Here is a 23,258-nt window from a genome sequence, read left to right as displayed (position 1 = left end):
GGCCCGCAGGCCACAGCCGCCCGATGGTGTTTTGCACGCACAAACACTACATTCCCCACAATGCAACGGTAGCCCGCGAAGTCACTGCAGCGCACGCAAGCGGCGAGGGTCTGAGAAAAAGTTTATAAGTTTAAACTTTGAACTGAGATAAAGTTTATTTATATATATTTATATATATCCATATCTATGAGTTACTAGTTCGCTCTGGCGCCAACCACTGGCGATCGATCTCGATATAATACTTAATTTGTGTCCATTTTACAGGCCGCCCTGTAACAATTTACGTTCGCCACCCCCTCCAGGTTCAAATCTCACTTCAAGCGATCTTGAAAAGTTGGCAACCCTGAATAAATAGGTAAATAGATAATTAAAATGGACTACTAAATAGAGGAAACCATACATTTACTCCCTATTGTAATGTACTCACAAAAAAGCAAAAACACACCGCAACTTCCATCGCAATTTTTTTGAAAAACACCCGCAACATCAACCATTTTAGCCCGCAACAATCACAAAAAAGGCCCGCGAAATCCTGGTGGGACTGATTAACTCGCACTTCAGACAGAACCACAGCGTGTTGCCGCAGTATCACCAGTTCATACAAGTGGCATCAAGGAAGTATGAAACACTTAGTAATGACGGTTGTTTGTTAAACAATATTCTTTAGTTATCTGATAGTATGTTTAAGCGCGAAACACTAATGTGTGCGATATTGTTGGAATCTTCGTGGCGAATTAAAAAAAGGTAGCGCGAGCTGACCAGTTAACGGACGCTCAACAGTTTTACAAGCTATAGCCGATGACGCCGCTCTTCCACCGAGTACTCCTGTTCACCGTTTATAAAAGTAAGTAGCTTTACTAACTGGCTAACATTTGCTGTCAGTGGCCAACTTTCCCGAAGAACCAGTTTAGGAGCAGTTATTTTATGTTATATTAAAATGTTAATGTTGAAAAATGGGCACATATGCCCATTGAAAATGAATGTACTTGAGTACAAGGGTTGGTTGGTCATCCTGGCTACCAACCTCCTTGCTGGTGCTTAGTTGGGACACTTCACTCAAACTCTCTTGAGTCTGCCACGGACATCTTTATACTAAGCTACGTACGTCTGCTATGCCCTCGCTGGAGTTACCCGAGCGTTACAGAAAGACGAGCCATCCAAGATGCCAGGCTATGCCACCCGGGCCAAGAAGGGGAAGAGGCCCAGCAGGCACTACCATGCCTCTTCCCCTGTCCAGCACCGCAATGCCCCAGTGACTCTCGAGGTAATGCAGCGGGACACGCTGTGCGCGGTCATGCTGAGTCAGCCTCGGGAGACCGAGACAGCGCAGACTTCCGCAAGGCTGCTTTACGGCTGTGGAGGGAGCGACACTCCTCACCCACCAGAGACCTCTCGCCGCTGTGGGTAGGCTCCCTCGAGCTCTGCTCCACGGAGAAGACCCCTGAGAACAAGTTTGAGGGGGAGGAGTCGGAGGAGGACTTCGAGGAGGAAGAGAGCTCCCCTCCGTCCCTATGCTCGGCCCCCACCGAGTACTATGGCGAAGGTGAGGAAGAAGAATACTGTCCTCCTTCCGTGTGCTCCGCCCCCACCAAGTACTATGGTGAAGGCGAAGAGGAAGACCATCCCCCTTCCATGTGCTCCGTCCCCACCGAGTACTACGGTGATGGCGAGGAAGAAGACCATCCCCCTTCCGTCTACTCCGCCCTCACCGAGTACTACAGTGAGGGCGAGGAGGGAGAGAGGAGCCATCCGCCTTCGTGTTCTCGGGGGATCCCTCCGCGTCAGAGGAAGAGGATGCGACCCCTCCCCCGTCCGAGTGCACCGGTTTCTCCGAGTACTCGGACGGGGAGCTCTACACGGAGGAAGAGGACTTGAGTCCGGCCCCCTCAGAGTACTCCGGAGAGACCGTGAGGGACAAGAGAGGGCGGAGGGAGGAGCTTTCTCCTGATCCCACGGCGGGCAGCAGGATGGAGTGGTCCCGTGGCGAGATACCGGTTGAGCCGATGGTCTGGAGTTCGGATGGAGAGGAAGGGATGGAGGAAGAGAGCACCGTTCCGGCCAGGTCAGGGGAGCGAGCACCAGGGGGAGGTGAAGCTCCATGGCTGGGTCCACCGAGAGGAGAGAGAGAGCGCTGGCAGAGCCAGCCTGCGGCACGCTCCTCGGGGGCTACAAGAGAAAGCAGGCGCGTGCCCGTTGAGAGGACTGCAAGGGCGTCCGCCAGTCGCGCAGCAACTAGCGCGTCTGCCAATCACGCTGCACTCCAAGGAGGGTTCGCAGCAAGGGCGGGGGAAGGACCGCCTACAATAGCACCTGCAGCTCCGGGAGGGTTCCCCCTCCTGACAGCCCTTCTACAGGCGCGGAGCCTGGCTTCGTTTGTGTGCATGTCTGTGCCTGTGTTTGAGTCCATCCCTGTGTTTCTGCCATATATATATATATATATATATATATATATATATATATATATATATATATATATATATATATATTTATTAGGGGTGGGACGCGATTAAAAAAAATAATCGAATTAATCAGAAGCTTTGTAATTAATTAATCGAAATGAATCGCATTTTAATCGCATTTCAGTATTTAACATGAGAAATATTAATTTAAGTTAGAATGATGAATTAATCAATGAACATAATCATAAACATCTTTATTTTTCCACCAGTCACAGACCAATAGATGAGTGCAGAAAACAGAGCAAACAGTTTTCAAAACATTGGAAATCCTGGCTTCGTTTGTGTGCATGTCTGTGCCTGTGTTTGAGTCCATCCCTGTGTTTCTGCCATATATATATATATATATATATATATATATATATATATATATATATATATATATATATATATATATTTATTAGGGGTGGGACGCGATTAAAAAAAATAATCGAATTAATCAGAAGCTTTGTAATTAATTAATCGAAATGAATCGCATTTTAATCGCATTTCAGTATTTAACATGAGAAATATTAATTTAAGTTAGAATGATGAATTAATCAATGAACATAATCATAAACATCTTTATTTTTCCACCAGTCACAGACCAATAGATGAGTGCAGAAAACAGAGCAAACAGTTTTCAAAACATTGGAAATCCTGGCTTCGTTTGTGTGCATGTCTGTGCCTGTGTTTGAGTCCATCCCTGTGTTTCTGCCATATATATATATATATATATATATATATATATATATATATATATATATATATATATATATATATATATATATATTTATTAGGGGTGGGACGCGATTAAAAAAAATAATCGAATTAATCAGAAGCTTTGTAATTAATTAATCGAAATGAATCGCATTTTAATCGCATTTCAGTATTTAACATGAGAAATATTAATTTAAGTTAGAATGATGAATGAATCAATGAACATAATCATAAACATCTTTATTTTTCCACCAGTCACAGACCAATAGATGAGTGCAGAAAACAGAGCAAACAGTTTTCAGAACACTGGAAATTCTGACCAAAAATGTTGTTTAATTTTGGGAGTTTGTTCAGGATATTGGAAGAATAAGAAGAACTGAAGTAAATCAGATGTATTTTTAATACATCTCCATAGTGCCTAGAAGTGGTCTTCAACGCAACGCAAAACATGATGGGGCTAACACGCAGGTCAGTAATGATAACTTAGCTGCTAAATGTATTCCTAGTACGAGCAAACAGTGTCGTCAGTCAACACTCAACCACATCTCGGGATTCAAATTAAGAAACAAAATGTCAGTCCACGTCAGACAAATTGACCAATTCATGGATTGTTGTGGACTGTAGACCACTGTAGATTAAAATGCGATTAACTTCGATTAAATAATTACAAAACTTCTAATTAATTTGATTACATTTTTAAATCGCATCCCACCCCTAATATATATATATATTATATACTGTAATATATTAGTATAGGGCCCCTCATGTCAAAGTGACAGGTTGACCTCTAGTTGAACCCGCCCCCCCCCCCCCCCACCACGCCCCCCCCCCCCACCACGCCCCCCCACCACCCCCACCCCCTACCACGCCCCCCCACCACCCCCACCCCCTACATCACCCCACCGTGTGACGTCATCACATCAATCAATGTCAAGACGATCAAAGTGTAAAGCAATGCTTCGATATTTTGTTTTGATAAGTTTTGATAAGCTTAATTAAAACATTATTTTGATCTTCTTTGATGTCGACTCTCCGGAGCTGTGTAACCCTATCCACCTGCGACACACACACACAAACACGCACACACACACACAAACCCCTAGTCCACACAGAACAACGCTAAAGACACACACACACACACATACTGATGCGCTCGCACATGACCTTGACTAGCGCTGTAGGGAAACCGTTATCTGCACACACGCACACATACACACACGCGCCCTTAGTCACACACACACACATCCCTAGTAGCGCAGAGCCGAGCATGCGCACACAAATATGCTTACTTTGAGTAACTTCAAACAAAACTCTGATGAACCAATGAGGAGGCATTCTCAACAGACCAATCCGGGGTGAGTGTTTAGAGCGCGAGCATTTAAGGAGAGAGAGGGGGAACGTTTCCTTGAGGAGTCACCATGCAGTCTATGGCGGTAAGCGATTGTCCGTACGCTCCTAAAAAAAGTTTCAAGTGGAAAAGAAGAATCGATCCGATGGCGCACGGCGACACTCAACGCTACTGGCCTCTGAAAGATGAAAGGGGTGCCGGAGGGTACTTTTTTGACGAGAACACCTGCACGGTTACCTTCTTCACGATCCCAAGAACGGCCGGCCTTGTATTTGAGAATGCTACAGAGAAAGTGGAATACGATCTGTACGACTGGAAGGAGTTCCGAAGATGGCGTACGGAGTTTGAATACCTTGTGGAGAGAGGAGAAGTGCCGCTTCATACTATTAAGGAGCACGAATGGAAAGGTTACAGAAGCCCGTACCACGTTTTCAACATCCGAGCGTGTATGCTCGCCGAGGGAGTAGTAGACCTCTGTTTGGCGGTGACCTGCTCGCGTAAACGCGGGGCTCCCGGAGATGACGTTGGGAAAAATGGTGAGGTGAAGTACGGGCGTCTCAACTGGTACCACATGCTAAAGTATTTCGCCTTGGTCGATAATCTGTTCAAGAATATGATGAAAAACATGGGCATTGAAACTATTAAGACGAATCTGTACGGCATGTTTGAGGAGTGCAAAGAAGAAAAAGTCGTGCCTCCGTCGCAAATCATCGAGGAACCCTACGAAGAAGACTCCTCCCACTCCTCATCATCCGATATAAATGAGCCGACCATAGCCGAGCAAGACAAACTGGTCATCATCGACATGGCGAACCTAGAGGAGGATCTCGAGACCTCTTCCTCGTCGAGCTCCAATGACAGCGAAGGACCCCCTCTTTCAGATCCTGAAGATAAAGAGAACGTGCCTCCCGAAACACCTTCAGTCGAAAAAACGGCCGACGAGATAGACGGCGTTCTCAGCACGAAGGTGCTAAAGATCATTCGAACCGTGCTCGGAGCCCTGCTGGATGGGATTATCGCTAAGGATATTAAGGAAAACTGCTACGGATGCGCTATCGATCACCCGAGTCAACTTCAGCACCAATGCCTGAGTGACCCTGAACCGAGCTATTTCTATCTCAACCTACCCAAGCTGCTTAAGAAAGTGTTCAAGCCGTGGTTCCCGCAAACGGTGACCGTAGCGCTGAATATGTGCGGTATCACAAATCCTCCTCCTCACAGCAAGATCTCCGCCGCTGCTGAGGCGATGATGATGGAGCTAAAAGACGAAAGTAACATCAAAGACGCTCTGAGAGAGATTGAAGAGCAAAGTCAGGATCTGTGCGAGAACGAAGACCTGCAGGAGCGCCTTAAGGATGTCTGGACGCTGCAAGAAACCATGGCCCTTGACGAGTCGCCTGAAAAGAAGCCTCAGCATTCTGAAAATTGAGAAAACCTTGTGAGCAGGCGTGACGGTTCTACATCCGAGAACAATCAATTAATAAGGGACATGATCTCTTTGTTCAGCAACGCCGTCAACGTCACAGCTTACGGACTCGCTGATGAGAGCGAGAGATTATCTGCTTTTTAAAAAAATTTTTTAACTGATGGAAATGTTCTAAACTATGGGAAACCTTGTGAGCAGGCGTGACGGTTCTACATCCGAGAACAATCAATTAATAAGGGACATGATCTCTTTGTTCAGCAACACCGTCAACGTCACAGCTTACGGACTCGCCGATGAGAGCGAGAGACTATCTACTTTAAAAAAACTAATGTGCTTAGTACGGGAATCTAGCGACCTATGGAGTTCTCTGATCTCCGAAGCCGGTAATACTAGTTATCCGGCACACACGTATATATCAAGCATTCTTTCTTACATGTTTGAAAAACCCCATGTATGTAGAGACGCTCACCTATTATGCATTTTCACATTTGTAACCGACGTGTGTGTTTTGAAACTAAGTAAAGATGAAAAGGTTGATGTAAAAGAAGCCTTTGAACTTACTCTATCAATATTAATTGATCATAATATAAATGTAATCTCATTTGCCAAAAGTTTGTTTATAAAACTATGAAGCAATGTATTCTCAAATGTAACCTCATTTGCCAAATTCTTTTTTATAAATCTATTTTTTATTTTATTTTTTATAAATATGTATTCTCAAATGTAATCTCATACTCCAGAAGTTTGATAATAAAACCACGAAACAATGTATTTGTTGAATCATTGTAATCGAGTCAACATGACAGAACGTTTGCTGAAAAAGATTTACTATACCCCCTCAAACCCAGGATCTTACGGAGGGGTAGAGGGTCTGCAAAGGAGCGTTGAGGAGAAGACCGGTAAAAAGGCAGATGCCAAAAAAATCAAAACCTGGTTAGCGGCGCAGGATGCGTACACGCTACATAAACCGGTCTCTGGGAAATTTAAAAGAAACAGAGTAATCGTGAAACACATTGACGAGCAATGGCAAGCCGATCTGGTAGACATGTCTGCCTTATCGGAGCATAACGACGGCGCAAAGTTCATGATAACATGTATAGATATACTATCCAAATATGCGTGGGTGCGCGTCCTAAAAAACAAGACCGGCGTCGAGGTTACCAAGGCCTTCGAATCGATTCTCAAGGAGGGTAGGGTTCCTAAAAAACTTCAGACCGATGAGGGAAAAGAATTCTTTAACAGCAGATTCCAGACATTAATGAAAAACAATAACATCGTTCACTTTGCTACCGGGACCGGGCAAAAAGCCTGCGTGTGTGAACGGTTCAATAGGACGTTAAAAACCAGAATGTGGAGATACTTCACGGCAGTCAATACGAGAAAATACGTAGACGTGGTGCAAGACCTGGTTCACGCCTACAATCGTAGCTATCATAGCAGCATCAAAATGAAACCCGCAGAAGTGAACGAGGAAAACTCTTTCAAAGTTTTTAAAACCTTGTACGGATTGTTTGCACCGAGAGAGCAAAGAAAAAAATTGAGTTTCAAGTTTAAAGTCGGCGATACCGTTAGAATTTCGCGATTAAAACATCAGTTTGAGAAAGGTTACGTGCAGAACTTTACGGATGAATATTTTACAGTGTCTGAACGAATAGGGAGAGATCCTCCCGTATACAAACTGCAAGATTACGATGGAGAGAATTTACAAGGAACCTTTTACGAGCAGGAGCTGCAAAAGATTGTACTCGGTAAAGATAAAACTTTTAAAATAGAAAAGATTATATCTGAAAAGACTAGGAACCGAAAGAAGATTTGTCTGGTCAAGTGGGTCGGATGGCCGGACAAGTTTAACTCGTGGATTCCTGCCGAGGAAATCCGCGACATCGTGAAAGGATAAAAGGAGGCGTTGTACTTTTACATAAAATTATAACGCCGTAATCATGGAGGAAAGCGGATTCTTCGTTACTCTCCCGAGCAACGCTTCGAAAGACATATACCCCGATAACAGAATTTCGTGCTACAGGACGCATTTCTTAAAACCTATAGAGTTGTCTGGTGAGTGGGAGGTAGCTCTCACAGAGGTGCAATATCCTAACACGTGGTTCAATCTGCACGAGAAGAATGGCGAGGAACCTACCTTTGTAGTTAGAAGGGTAGACGGTGTGATCACAAAGTTTTTTATTCCGCAAGGGTATTATGACGACATATACCTCATCGTAAAGGAAATGAATAAGAAGCTGAAAACTTTGGACCCCGAACTAAAGTTAGAATACCGCCCGCTGAAAAACAAAATCCGACTTTCAGTGTCCTCCAAAAACTATTGTTTAGAGGTTAAAGGTAACCTATCGCTTATTCTCGGGCTGGGGCCTCACAAATGCCTCACACAGGAAATGCCGGAGGCACCCTACCCTACGGACCTTCGCGGAGGGATTTACACATTGTTCATGTATAGCGATATTATACAATATCAGAGAGTGGGGGACAGCTTTGTGCCGTTGCTGAGATGCGTACATATAGGGGGGAATAAACACGATTTCGTCACAGTATCGTATGATAAGCCACACTACGTACGTGTTACCAAAGCTCTCATAAACGATATAACCGTCGAAATCAAATCCGATCAAAATATCGAAGTACCTTTTCAATACGGGAAAGTTATAGTTAAACTTCACTTTAGACCTGTAAAACATTCATTCTGCATTTGAAGAAAAAGAAAGAAAGAAAAAAAAATGCATCGAACGAGTTACGGAGATCCTCAGATCTATGTGGACTACTATAAGCATCAAGCCGGAAATGGTCTTCCGGGCTTCCAAGGGTCCCCGGTCATGTATGGAGCGGGGCTCGGAGGTATGTTCAAATCGCTTTTTAGGATGGCGGTTCCCCTTATCAAAAGAGGATTCTCTATAGCAACGCCTCATTTAAAAACCGCCGCGAAAGGGATAGTAGGCGACGTGATTAGCAACTTTGTGGCCAAGAAGCAAGAGGGATCGGGACTCGCAGCCATTGCCCGCAGGAACGCTAGGTGTCCTCCCGGAAGACGCCTCGCGTCATCGTATAAAAAACGCGACGTCGTCGCGAGTAAGGTCAAAGTGAAGAAAAAAACCAAACGAAGAAGCGGTAAACGATCTTCCTCCGATAACAAAAGAAAGCTGAACATCTTCTAGAACAGCTATGGCCTTTCTGCATAGTATGTCGGCCGAATGCGCCAAAACAGAATTGGATATCTTTACTCTGCCTTACACTCAAACGAGTATCGAAAAGTACGCGTACGTGGAAATACCGCCGCTTTCATCCGTTGCTGACGGAGGGGCGCCGATAGATTTTTACGTAGCGGGTAATAGCGACGATTACCTGGATCTCAACAACACTTTTTTATACCTAAGATGTAAAATCACAAACCCTGACGGAACCGACATAGCCGCCGACGCAAAGGTCGGCGTCGTGAACTACCCGATAGCCTCCCTTTTTTCACAAGTGGACGTTATGCTAGGAGACCGCCTCATCAGTCAGTCGAGTAATACGTACCCTTACAGAGCCGTCATGGAATGCCTCATGAATTACAGCAAGGACACGCTGGAGACTCAGTTTTCAAGCGGTATGTTTTACAAGGACACGGCGGGGCATATGGACGCTACGGACCCGGCGGCCCTGAACATGGGTCTCAGAAGCAGAGCCGCGTTGAGCGGTGAAAGTAGACCCTTTGATCTGATCGGATACATTCACTCCGATATATTTTTTCAGGATAAATTTTTACTGAACGGAGTCGATCTGAAAATTAAATTTGTAAGGAGTAAAGACGAGTTCTGTCTGATGAAAGAAGGACAGACGGACTACGTTATAAAAATACTAACGGCTTCTCTTTTTGTGAAAAAAGTCACCGTGTCTCCCTCGGTGAAGTTGGGCCACGCGCAGGCGCTTCTGAACGCCACGGCCAAGTACCCCGTGGAAAGGGTGTGCATGAAGACTTTCAGTTTACCCGCGGGGAGCCGCGTATGCACCCAAGAAAATCTGTTCCTGGGCCCTCTTCCAAAAACCGTCGTTATAGGAATGGTGGATAACGACGCATACGTAGGAGTCTACAATAAAAACCCCTTTAATTTCAAACACTACGACACAGAGTTTATCGCTCTCTACGTGGACGGAACCCAACATCCTGCTAAGCCTTTTCAACCGAATTTTCAAGCCGGTAACGCCGTTCGTGAATATCACTCGCTAATTCTGGCTTCGGGAAAACACCTTAAAGATCAAGCTCTTTCCATCGGTCGTCAAGAGTACGTAAGAGGCTATACATTGCTGGCTTTCAATCTATCACCCGACGATGAAGGAGGGCAGCATCTGTCGCTGATAAAGTCCGGAAATATGAGAATGGAACTCCGGTTTAAAAATCCTCTGCCGAGGACCATAAATCTCGTTATTTACGCGACGTTTGATACCATACTGCAAATAAATAACCACCGTAACGTGCTCATCGACTACCAATAAAAAAAAAAAAACGCATGGACACCGGAGAACTTACAGAGGTGATGAGAAGCTGCCGCGCTTTGGAGAAAGTCTTTTCGGGAGTGGTTCCTTGCGACCGGCTACCTAGCGTTAAGCTGAAACGCTTTCCCGCTATGTTTGTCGTAAACACGCACCCCAGTCATATGCCCGGGGAGCACTGGTTGGCCTTGTGTCTGAACGACAAAAGGTCCGGAGAATTTTTTGATTCTTACGGTAACCCCCCAGACTACGAACTCTTTCCTAAATCTATTTATTCGTTTATGAAAAAGAACTGCAAAGAAATAAGACATAACTCAATACAGGTTCAGAGCTATGATTCCGTTTGCTGCGGCCCTCACTGCGTTTTCTTTTTATGTCAAAGGGCTAAAGGAAGATCGTTTAATCAAGTTATATCGAATTATAAGGACGATGTAAAAATCAACGATAAAATGGTTGTAACTTTTGTCAAAAAAATGTATACTAGACTAAATAAGAGATGTTCCGTTACTTGTAATCAGCGAGCGTGTTCCGGCGAAAAGTTTAAATGCTCTGTAAAAAATTAGACGTACGCCATTTTGTCTTTTTTTGTATTTTTTATTAATAAGTTGTAATTACAATGAATAAATAAACGATACAACCATATATTGTTTTTATGTCCTTAATCAAACTTCACCCATGCCGAAGAGTTGAAAGTAGAATCAAAACTCGTTGAATCGGAACTCACGGGGAGGAAACTCGTCGAGTTTTTAATGGCCGACACTTTTTGACGTACGGAGTCGTTAGGAATGGTCGAATACGGTACATTTAGTTTAGCTACCGTGTGTAGTATTTCATTCCAGCCTAGGGGGCGTCTGTCGTCGGATATCTTGTGGGTAACCGTGAGGTTTTTAATCAAGTCCAGCATGTGAGAACCTTTAATCGTTTTTCCTTGGAAAATAAGCTCTCCCTCATCATTCCACGATGCCGTGTGACCCGATTTAGCTATTTTGTCCAAAATGTAGGAGGCGTTTTTTCTGGCTCTTGCCGGAACGTTTTCGATAATCTCTTTTACCATCTCGTCCTCGGTCACGCGTATATCTACCGGTTGATCCGGTATCTGGTTGATCGGTTCCTTGGGGAGGGATAGGGTTAATCGCGCCGTTTCTTCTTCGTCTCTTTTAACGACGTTTAAAAATCTTTGCAAAGCCGCGGAGTAAAGTTTAGCCTTGTCGTAGGGATTCACGTCCGTCCTAGATAAAATGTGACGCATAACCGCGTCTAAATCGTTTTCCACGGTCCGTCTTATATTTTCCTGACCCGTAGCCGCATTTTTAAACATATCTATTTGATGTTGAGGAACCAAATACATCTTCTCCGCAGTCTCCATTATCCTTTGCCCGACAGCAGGTTGCTTATAAAGGGCACGGCTACGCTGAGCAGAGGGAGAAGGAAACCTCCGTGCTGGTTAATAGCTTTTCTCTTTGTAGCTACAGAAGCTCTTTTATTCGCAAAAAGTTTTATCCACTTTTTCTGTCTTTTCAAAACACGGTACTGTTTAGCGGTCAGAGGAATGTTCCCGCGGAGCAGATTAAAAGCCAATTCGCATATAGAAAGTATGAGTTCCGGCGAAGCCTCGTGTAATATAACCTTCCTACGTCGGGGTTGTGACTTATATAAGGTTTTCAACGCGGGGAGGTTTGTCTTTAGTCGAGCCGACATTTTCTTGTTTTGAATGCCGATGTTATTTGAATTTTTTTTTCTTCTTGGGGACGTACACGACGGGGTTCTCCCAGGAAAACGCGCTTGACCTAAGACGTAGCTCTTCTGGCGTTTGAGCTTTCAAGTCTACTAATAAATAGCCGTAAGGTTTAGAGGTGGCGTCTTGAAAGCACTCTATAAAGTATTTTGAGTTTCCGGGGTACATTTGGCGCGCCAGTACGCTGATCTGCGACTTGTCTCTGGGATTTTTAAATAAAATCATGTAGTTTGCGTTCAGGTTGATGGTTCTACTAGTCTTACCTTGAAAGAAAAGATTTTGCACCAAATACAAAACGCTCAAGTTTCTGTGATGCGTGTATTTTGTAAATGCTTTTTCAATCTCGTCGTTTTTGCTGGCATCGTTCATGAGATCATCCAAAATGAGAAGGTTAGTCCTATCTATAGGAAACAGTTGGTCATCGCACAGAGACTCGGGTATTCCTTGAACAAAGCGAACATTTATTTTGTTCGTCAAATCGTCGTACAGAGGTTGCCAACATGTATAACACCACACTATATTATCGGGAGCTTTAGACATTGTTTCATTACATTTTTCCAACAACTTTTTAATAAAAAAAGATTTTCCACAGTTACTGGGTCCACACACTATACATGAGAACGGTAGCTGAAACCTAGCATCAAAATGCACCACAGACATTTTTTAAAAAGTAACAAAAATTTCAAAATAAATAAATAAATAAAAATGTTAAAGCTTAATACCCGTAGGGCAGAGTCCTGAAATCGGGCAGCAAAATGCGCTTATCGTACACGATCCTGAACCTTTTCTGTTGTGTTTTGTTTTTTAGGAGGAAGCCTATTTTATCCCTGACAATCATGTTGCGGGACGTCATTATCTCTCTAGAAAGGGAGGGGTTTTTAACGTGTTCGTCGACCAGTTCCGTCAAAGATTTCAGGTTGACTAGTTTATCGTTGGTGTAATTTAGCGTGAGCCCCTTAACCTTCATAACGTTCTCACCCTTTAATGTACGGAAACCGTACGTTTTTGGCCCTCCGCTGACAAACTCTACAATGCTATCGCCTTCAGAGAGCTCACTGGTGAGTCCCCCCAAATAATCGCTCAACGGCGGCATCCAATCTCCGTCGCGGGAGACAAACACAGCAGAATCCGTGTCTGTGTAAAGAACCCTTTTTTGCAATTTGTCCATGAGTTCGTAAAGCTCCAGTCTGGCGTAGGCGGTCGTGAAAACGCCTATGAAGACGTTTGAGACGCCGGGATCCAAGCATCTGACGTCGGCCTGTCGCCACTGCACAAGCGCTACATCGTCGTTCAAGAACGACAAGTCCCTGACTTTGATGCTCGCCGAAAACATAAACTTTAAAAAAATTTCAGGCTGCGTGATCAGAGTTGCGTTCAGTCTGTCGGGCCTCTGACACATTTTTCCCCAGAGAGAATTTAGAGCTAGTTTAGCCACAGATCTCTTGGCGGGGTTGTGCGTTATTTTCCCCACGTCCAGACGAATTCCTTCGCGTTCCTCGTACCCTTTCACATATTCCTTTTCGTCCGCCACACATTTAACCCAGGAGGGGTACCCGCTGCTCTCCTGTTTAGTTTTCAAAAACATTTTAATGTAATCCGCAAACAGGGTGTCGGAGCGTTGGGGGAAATGCCAGACTTCAAAGATTTTCAGCACCACGTAACCTTTTTCGACGGCTTTGATCACTTCTAGAGTGCACCAAGTACCCGTCAGGGCTCTTTCGTCGTCGCTATGCTCGCACTTTGTTAGCCAATGTAGCACGCAGGTTCTACAGAGAGGGAAGGTGAGCTTGCCGTTTACTCTGTAGGGCAGAACAGGTGCCCACAAGCCTCTGGGGGGCAGAACTTTGACTCTGACTATACCGAAATATTGATCTATCGGCAGGAAGTCCTTGAATACGACCACGGGGTGTCCGAGGGGGTAAGTCTTTGTTTTGTTGACGAACGGGTAGAGAGATGTGAAGTCGTAGTAATCGATCCTCTCCCCGGGTTGAGCCACGTAGTGTAGATTTAACGCGTTGGTTCTACCCCCAAACAAAGCGTCACGGGGGTTTAGCCTTTCTGGAAAGTCAAAAGATTTCATAAAGCTTTTCACATTCTCGTCTGCCTTTTTCATCTCGCTCCACTCGTGTTCCCATATCACGGTCATGCGCAGATCGTAAGTGTGCTTCAAGTATTGAATTCTCGTCTTCGTTCTCTCGAGTAGACTCCCGTACGTCGCCCCTTGGGTCAGAGGGTGTTGCTCGTGCGAAGCGAAGCATTTATCACAGCCGTGATAAAAACAACCTAAAAACTCGTACGCTCTCCGCACGCCTTTGTGCTCGCTGTATCCGTCCACAGAGTATTTGCCGAATTTGACCTCCCCACCGTTCAGAGCGTGCTGAATTTTTATCTTCCGCTTTTGCGCCACATACTCCAACCATTGGATAGAAGAAGACGAAAAAGATTTCTGTCCGCTGACGTAATGATCCAACGGAGGAATGGCCAGAGTGTTTGGAGAAAGAAACTTTGTTCTAAAGATTTTCATGCACACGCTGGCTATGGTGATGCAGCTGAAGGGGTCGACTTCCGTGCTTTCCAAGATCTCTTCCCTGAATATCAGACAGGCTCGCCTCAAAATCTTTACGTCGTTCTTACAGTACTTTGCCATCTCTTTCTTGAATAGAAAGATTCCTCCTTTGACCTCGTCGTACCATCGGAAGAACTCCTCGCGATCTTTCGACATCATGCCGTCTACGCCGTAGAATTCGGGAGCGGGGTAAGGCCCTACATAGTCCTGATGTTCTGGGATGTTCCAATAGTGAGGAAAGTAGCCTTTAGCGTCTGACTCGAACCCCATAGCTTTAGGCATAGCGGAGAGTTTCATAGGCATGAAACAGAGGCTGTCGATAAACCTCTGATTAAACTCGGGGTCGGTAAAACACAGAATCTTGCTGCCTTGTGCTACAATGTCAGGAGCTACCCCTTCTTTCACCAGATAGTTAAGCATGAGATAGGAATCGTATCCTCTAGCGTTGTGCGCTATGAAAATATAGTTGCTGTACGCGGGGGTGCGGAATTTCGCAAAGAATTTTTTGATGCAGTCTTCCCCGGACCACGTCCACGTTTCTCCTTTAAAATCCATGCAGCATAAAAAATTTGCAACGTGCACACCCGTTGCTTGATGGCATTCCAGATCGTAGAAGATGAGTTTGTCGCTCCGCTTTTCTTTCTCTAGAGGTTCGATAAAGCACCGATGATTAAACAAATCATCCAACTTTTCCCCGCAGAGACGGCAGCTTGGAACGGCGCATTTATGTTGCTTCTGCTCCGCAAATGATGTTTTAACCACCGTGTTACATTGTGCGCAATAGAAAGCTCGTTCGCATAATGTGTACGTAATGTTTTCATTATTCTTTTTCGACTCCTTGTGTTTGTCATGACAGTACTGAGATCTGCACAGTCTTAGACAGTCGGGGCATTGCGTAGGCTTCTTCTGTTTGTGTTTGTGACATTCGGAATCATTACAGATGTTGCACGCGTATTTACAAGTATGATTCCTGGGGTCCTTGTAAGTAGCGTAGCAGTAATTGCAGAAGTAATCAGCGCCTAGAAGTCCCTTTATGTTTTTTACACCGTAGTAGTGGTTATCGTGTAAAAATAAGAATAATGTCAGATCATTTGGGATTTCAGAGGTTTGAAAAAAGGAATATCCTTTTTTGGAGGAGGTGCGGTGCAAGACTACAATTTTACACTTGAGATGACTCTCAAATCGATGCACGTCCGCAAACCCGACCTCATCGTGGGGACTTAGTCCCGCATCTCTCTGTAACTGCTCAGCTATCCTGCGTATCTCAAAACGACTCCTCCCAGGATTCAGCAGCTGTGTGATGCACAGGGCAAAACACAAATTATTACCCTCATTTTGAAAATCGTATAAATGTCTGAGTTTTTTTCTTACAACTTCGGAAAGGAGGAGGCCTGATAATTTTCTCTTCCCACCTCCCCTCGGAGCGTGTACTAATTGAATCACCAAATCAACGGCGTCGCTCGTCAAGACTTCAAGGTTGCTCTGAATGGCTTTCTCGAGAAGTGATAGAAAGGATTCTAACGCCACTCCCTCAGGGGTCACTTCAATAGGTTCTGAAATGTTTAGATTAGGGCCATGAATTTGAAAAATCATGACGTCGTTCGGTTCTACGGATTCGCGAGCAACCTCTACCATATCATCTATAATTCCCGAAACATGGTTGTGAAAATCAGAGAAACTGTTTATGTCCTCTAATGAGGAGAAATTCGCTCTTCTTCTAATTTCTGTGTTGTTAAACGTTTCTCTCTTTTTTATTGTAATATTTGGGTCCGTAGCTGTTCCACGACCGACTTGGTCGGTTTCAATATTGATCACGGGGTGAGAATAATCTGGTCTCTCCTCATCAATTTCAATCGGTGCGTTATTTTGATTATGGTTAATTAAATCTGTAAGACATCGGTCTAATTCGTGGAGACAATCGTATTGTTGTTGTTGTTCTGGTTGTACATTCTCGGGTTGGGCTTCGGGGGTTTCAACACCGTAATCGGTAGGTATTGCCAAACGTTCATTCAGAGATTGTACTGTTTGAAACACGTGAGGGGTTACTACATCCTGTAGTCCCTCATTTAACGCTGTAAGACATCGTTCTAGTTCATGGAAACAATCGTGTTGTTGTTCTGATTGTGTAATCTCCGGTCGGGCTTCGGGGGTTTCAACACCGTAATCCATAGGTATTGCCAAACGTTCATTCAGAGATTGTACTGTTTGAAACACGTGAGGGGTTACTACATCCTGTAGTCCCTCATTTAACGCTGTAAGACATCGTTCTAGTTCATGGAAACAATCGTGTTGTTGTTCTGATTGTGTAATCTCCGGTCGGGCTTCGGGGGTTTCAACACCGTAATCGGTAGGTATTGCCAAATGTTCATTCAGAGATTGTACTGATTGAAAAACGTGAGGGTTCATCGTATCCTCATGCAGGTTGTCATTTATTTCTGTAAGACAATAAATTAACTCGTGTAAATCATAAATGCTTTATTAGACACGTTGGTTATATATCATGTCGTTATGGTTCATGAGTGAACTCGTGTAAATGCTTTATTAGACACATTGGTTCATGAAAGGGCCTCTCTGAAATTAAAAACGGTTTCGCTCATTAACAAATTAACGGAGCTTAACATTGCGAGCGAAGCCGAAATCACTTGGCTCTGCGTACCGTGGATACGAGCGACTTTCAGACGTTCAGCGATTACAACCGCGTCTTTGGCCCTTCGAATGAGATCAGCCGTCATGAGATCCTCCTCCTCCTCCTCCACATATTGATTCGGCTCATGCTCCTGAAGTTGACCCGCCCCGTCTTCCTGATTTGAAGTCGCGCTGGCGGCTAAAGTACAGATGAGAAAACAATCTTACTATCGATTTGTGAAATCATTTAATTTCATGTCTGGTAAAACATTTAAAAAATAAAATAAAAAATAAATAAAAAAACTTACGTGACGGAGGAGGTCCTCCGGGTTGTGAAGCATGTTCCCCACTGTCGAAACGCAACGAACTCGCTTCAGACAACGTTTCCCAGGCATTCGGAACCTGTTGAGTAATTATTGGAGGGGATTCTAATGCTGGAGTAGGCTCCCAGTCATTCATCGCTTGATTAATGATGTCATCATCTTTGAAAACACAAGATTGAATAATTTAGTCCAATGAGAATAATAATGATTCAAAATAATAATAATAATACTAATAAAAAATTAATAAATACCCGGAGAACCACGAAAAAGGTGTACAATCGCTATATGTTCGACGTCAAGATCCGTATATAATGAAATCTCTTGGTATTCAAATTCATCATCTAGATATTATGAACAATAGACATATTAATTTGGTAGAAAATGATCTGAAAAAAATCTTTATATAAGTTATATAGGATAACTAATGGAAGTTTTCTGTGAAAACTGAGATTCATTCAGAAATCATTATATTACATGCCCGCTAGATGGCGGTGTAGGATAACTAATGGAAGTTTTCTGTGAAAACTGAGATTCATTACATTACATGTCCGTTAGATGGCAGTGTAGGATAACTAATGGAAGTTTTCTGTGAAAACTGAGATTCATTACATTACATGTCCGTTAGATGGCAGTGTAGGATAACTAATGGAAGTTTTCTGTGAAAAACCAAGGTTCATTCAGTATGGTCTTATAATGCAGGGAAGACAGTTTTAAATGTAACGTTCAAACAATATGCAATTATGACGACTTATGATGTTATCTTACTATACATATTATTGTGTTAACTTAATATACATATTATAATGTTAACTTATTATTCAACAGTTGTGAAATATAGTATAAATGTTTAATATTACATTAAAGGTTTAGCAACGTTTTATTACTTTCATAATAATACTGTAGTAATTTAATACATTCATAATAACTCTAAAGTCTTACCTCGTGTTTGAGAAATGTTCATCTTGTGAAGACTCGCTCAGATGGGGTACTGGTCAGACTGAAACACCTAACTTCCTAGCCTCTTTTGTACATTTTCTCGGGGGGTGTGGGGGGAGATGTATTTTGTTATAATACAGTGTGTGTGTGTGTGTGTGTGTGTGTATGCAGGTGTATGGGATATGGTCTGTAATCACTGAATGGAGTTCATTCAGTGGAGAAAGTTGCCAAGGCCATACAGAGATTGTGAGCCTGAGACGCCGAGGACCCTCAGGAAATGAGTTTTAAAGATTCGACACATTTTAGAGTAGTGATAGAGGTTTAATTCAGCGTGTGTGTCTGAGACGTTGAGGCCTCCCTCTCTCTCAGGAAAAGGGAGCATACGGACAATCGCATACCGCAGTCGAATGCATGTTGACTCCTCAAGGAAACGTTCCCCCTCTCTCTCCTTAAATGCTCGCGCTCTAAACACTCACCCCGGATTGGTCTGTTGAGAATGCCTCCTCATTGGTTCATCAGAGTTTTGTTTGAAGTTACTCAAAGTAAGCATATTTGTGTGCGCATGCTCGGCTCTGCGCTACTAGGGATGTGTGTGTGTGTGACTAAGGGCGCGTGTGTGTATGTGTGCGTGTGTGCAGATAACGGTTTCCCTACAGCGCTAGTCAAGGTCATGTGCGAGCGCATCAGTATGTGTGTGTGTGTGTGTCTTTAGCGTTGTTCTGTGTGGACTAGGGGTTTGTGTGTGTGTGTGCGTGTTTGTGTGTGTGTGTCGCAGGTGGATAGGGTTACACAGCTCCGGAGAGTCGACATCAAAGAAGATCAAAATAATGTTTTAATTAAGCTTATCAAAACTTATCAAAACAAAATATCAAAGCATTGCTTTACACTTTGATCGTCTTGACATTGATTGATGTGATGACGTCACACGGTGGGGTGATGTAGGGGGTGGGGGTGGTGGGGGGGCGTGGTGGGGGGGGGGGGGGGGGCGTGGTGGGGGGGGGGCGGGGGTGGGTGGGGGCGGGTTCAACTAGAGGTCAACCTGTCACTTTGACATGAGGGGCCCTATACTAATATATACTGTATATATATACACACAAATCAATACAGATTTAGATACTGTTTTCTACAGCACAGTAGCTTACTTTGTTGCGGTCTTGGTGCCCAAAGAATCTGTTATGGGAAAGAGAAAAAAGCAACAAATAAGAGACCATAAAAGTTTTGAAAAGGCCTCTGAAGACAGAGGACACTGTATCCATTCAGTATCTGTTACTGACACCCATTCAGTATCTACTACTGACACCCATTCACTTTCTCACTGCAGTAGCAGTAACAGTATGAAGGTGGTATTACTGTAGATGTGATGGGTTTAACTAAAGATGTTAGGTCTTCTTTAGCAATTCTGCCAGGTGCAGTACTTTGAAGCATACCTGATGATGAGTTCTTTGTACAGCATGTGCTGCTACTGCGATTTTCCACTCTGAGACTGTGTTCAGGGCAGCAGCATTGCATCCTGCTGTCAAACACAGTCGTGCCACAGCATAGGTGAGACACTGTTGTTTTTCTACTGACTGTGTTAGCACAGCATAAATGAGTTGCCTCATTAATGGCCACTGCAAATCAGAAAGTGTGTGAAAGGATTACAAAGAAATTATTTATTTAGCAAAACATTTTTGTATCTTACCCAGAAAGCACCCATTATTGATCACACTGAGAGACAAATATAACAAAATATGACATCAATATAAACAAAAATGCACAATACTAGCGTATTACGACAAATTATGAAATTTCCAGTTGTCCAAAGTGCTCATTAGCTGTGTAGTTGGATCCATAAAGCTGGGTGATTTGATCTCAGGGGTTCTATGTCTGTACCTGATCCACAGCACCTGGGCTGAGCACCTGGTCTTTTCTGGAGGATTCCCTCACAGCAGATCTGGTTAATCGGGTTATAAGCCTTGGACCCACAACAGTCTGACACAGCCTGGCCCAAACCATGGGTGACCTCATCTTCTTGTCATTGAGAACAAAACAAGAACAAGATAAAATGGACAAGGACTACAGTTAAGAATATAAGTAACAGATATGGACTACAGTTAAAAATGTAAGTAATTGACAAGGGCTACAGTTAAGAATGTAATTAATGGTCAATGACTTCAGTTAAGAATGTAAGTAATAGACAAGGACTGACATTGTACAGTGTTTAGGCAAAAGAGGCCTATGATGTCCAACTCCGCCCTCCTTCCCAGTCCTGTGTCGTCTGCCCTAGCCACGCCTTGTTTCCCCCATTTCCTTGGTTTTCCTTCTGTCTGTCACGCCCCTGTCCTCAGTGTTTCCACCTGCGTCTCGTTTCACTTGCCTGTTTAGTGAATTTAATCCCCTCTGTTTTATCCCTTGTTGTCGGTCATTGTGTTTTGTGAGTACTTACCTGCCTTTCCCAGATCTGCCTTATTAAGTTCCATTGATCTCGGTCTAGTTTGGTTCTCGTGTGTTTTCCATGCCTGTTTTATTCCTGTCTCTGTTTCTCTGTCTGTGTGTCGGTTCCTACCGTTTCCCCTGTGCTTCGGTTGACTCGCTTGGTCTTCTCCTCCCGTGCATTCTTTCCCCCCCTCTTCCCTAATTTATGTTGATCCTTAGTTTATTTGTTGGTCGCTTTGAGTTGTTCAGGGTGTTTTAGTCCTTTGTGTTGCTTTTGGTTTCATGTGGTTTTCTCAGTTGTTCCCGTCTCTTGTTTAAAGTTTTAGGTTTTGTTGATTATTTGTTTCCCGATTTCCTAGTTTGCCGTATTCCTTCGTGTCTTTCATTCTGTGTTCCCTGTCTGCTGTTTTAGTGTTCCTGTTTAGTTTATTAGCACTCACTGCATTAAGTTCCCCGAGTGTTTGTATTCCTTATGCCCGTTCAGTTCCTCAGTCGATTTTACGTTGTGTTGTTTAGGTTCTGTTCTTATTTTGGTATGTGGTTTTCTGATCAGTTTGTATTTAGTTCTGTCCCTAAGTAGTTCTGTTAGCTGTATTATAGCTGTATTATAATTTGCACGTTTTTCAATACATATATATATATATATATATATATATTAGTAGTGGGACTTTAACACATTCATTTCGATTAATTAATTACAGGGAAAATAACTAACTAAAAAAATTTTGAACGCATTTAGCACACGAGACACTTTCGCACCATGGAATATTTCAGGCATACAGATTATATGGACACACAATAAGATGAGCATGATGGTGATGACTGAAGAGGCTACGCTGGTGGATGGGAAATTTAAATATAAGAAACTTCCAGATGGAAGTACAAACAAAAATAATGTTATTTGCACTTCATGTAGGAAGAAGTTGTAACGTTTCTCGCGCTGCGTAGCGAGGAGACGGACACAAATGCTGAGAGGAGCGAGATTTATTAAAGGGAATTCCATACTCATCGTCAGAAAGCCAGGCAGGGTCGATGGCTCTCCACTTTCATCTGATCAGATAGAGAAGATAAAGAAGAAACTGTGTGCAATGCCCGAAGTGTTCGCTCTACACGATTTAGACTTTGGTCGAACCAATAAAGTCAGACATCAGATCAAATTGAGTGATGAAACTCCCTTCAAGCACCGACCTCGACCGATACGTCCGCAAGATCTTGACGCAGTCCGGAGACACCTTCAAGAGCTAAGTGAAGCAGGGGTAATCCGTGCATCAGAGTCACCCTTCTCCTCACCCATCGTGGTGGTTAGAAAGAAGAACGGAGATGTGAGGCTCTGCATTGATTACCGTAAGCTAAACCTCCAAACCATCAAGGATGCATACGCGTTGCCTAACCTGGAGGAAACCTTTTCTGCACTCACAGGCTCTAAGTGGTTCTCTGTACTGGACCTGAAGTCCGGTTATTATCAGATCGAGGTAGAAGAAACTGACAAACCCATGGGAGACATCAACCTCAAAGAAGTCCTGGTGTTCCTGGATGATCTGATAGTATTTTCAGACACTATTGAAGAGCATGAGAAGCGTCTTCTTCGTGTCCTGAGCCGTTTGAAGGAGTACGGGTTGAAACTCTCCTTGGAGAAATGCAGATTCTTCCAAACGTCAGTTCGGTACTTAGGACATGTAGTGTCCGAGAATTGTGTCGAAACCGACCCTGGGAAGATTAAGGCCTTAAAGACCTGGCTTAGCCCAACGAACCTGAAAGAGCTACACTCATTTTTAGGATTTGCTGTATATTACCGGTGTTTTATCCAGAACTACTCAAAGATCGTAAAGCCACTTAACGACCTCACTGTTGGATACCCACCACAAGCAGAAAAAGACCAGTGGTGAGTACTTCAAGCCGAGAGAGCCGTTTGGAAAGAGATGGACGGGTACCTGCCAGACCGTGTTCGAGACAATCATTGACAAACTCACTACTGCCCCTGTATTAGGATTAGGGGGGGGGGGGGGGGGGGGGGTTAGCGAACGTAAGTTGTTACTGGGCGGCCTGTAAAATGGACACAAATTAAGTATTATATCGAGATCGATCGCCAGTGGTTGGCACCAGAGCGAACTAGTAACTCATACATATGGATCAGAGATAAATAAACTTTATCTCTGACTTTAAACTTTATCTCAGTTTAAAGTTTAAACTTATAAACTTTATCTCAGACCCTCGCCGCTTGCGTGCGCTGCAGTGACTTCGCGGGCTACC

The 23,258-nt window shown here is 43.8% G+C and overlaps 1 protein-coding gene across 1 annotated transcript in view; it reads right to left on the bottom strand.

The window, feature by feature from the left end:
- Window positions 1-20,564, bottom strand: part of LOC143500385 (uncharacterized) — a 34,935-nt gene extending 14,371 nt beyond the window's left edge. Inside the window, exons 1-3 of the mRNA XM_076994503.1 lie at window positions 20,466-20,564; window positions 20,021-20,203; window positions 19,736-19,763 (exon numbers count right to left, since the gene is read on the bottom strand). Coding sequence (XP_076850618.1) covers window positions 19,736-19,763; window positions 20,021-20,102 — 110 coding nt within the window. The 5' untranslated portion in view covers window positions 20,103-20,203; window positions 20,466-20,564. The remainder of the gene's footprint in view (window positions 1-19,735; window positions 19,764-20,020; window positions 20,204-20,465) is intronic.
- Between the last annotated feature and the right edge of the window lie 2,694 nt (window positions 20,565-23,258).

The sequence above is a fragment of the Brachyhypopomus gauderio genome, chromosome 2, assembly GCF_052324685.1.
Source record: "Brachyhypopomus gauderio isolate BG-103 chromosome 2, BGAUD_0.2, whole genome shotgun sequence".
Classification (NCBI taxonomy): domain Eukaryota; kingdom Metazoa; phylum Chordata; class Actinopteri; order Gymnotiformes; family Hypopomidae; genus Brachyhypopomus; species Brachyhypopomus gauderio.
Note: the sequence above shows the minus strand (reverse complement) of the source record. Positions and strands in the feature narration are given on the sequence as shown.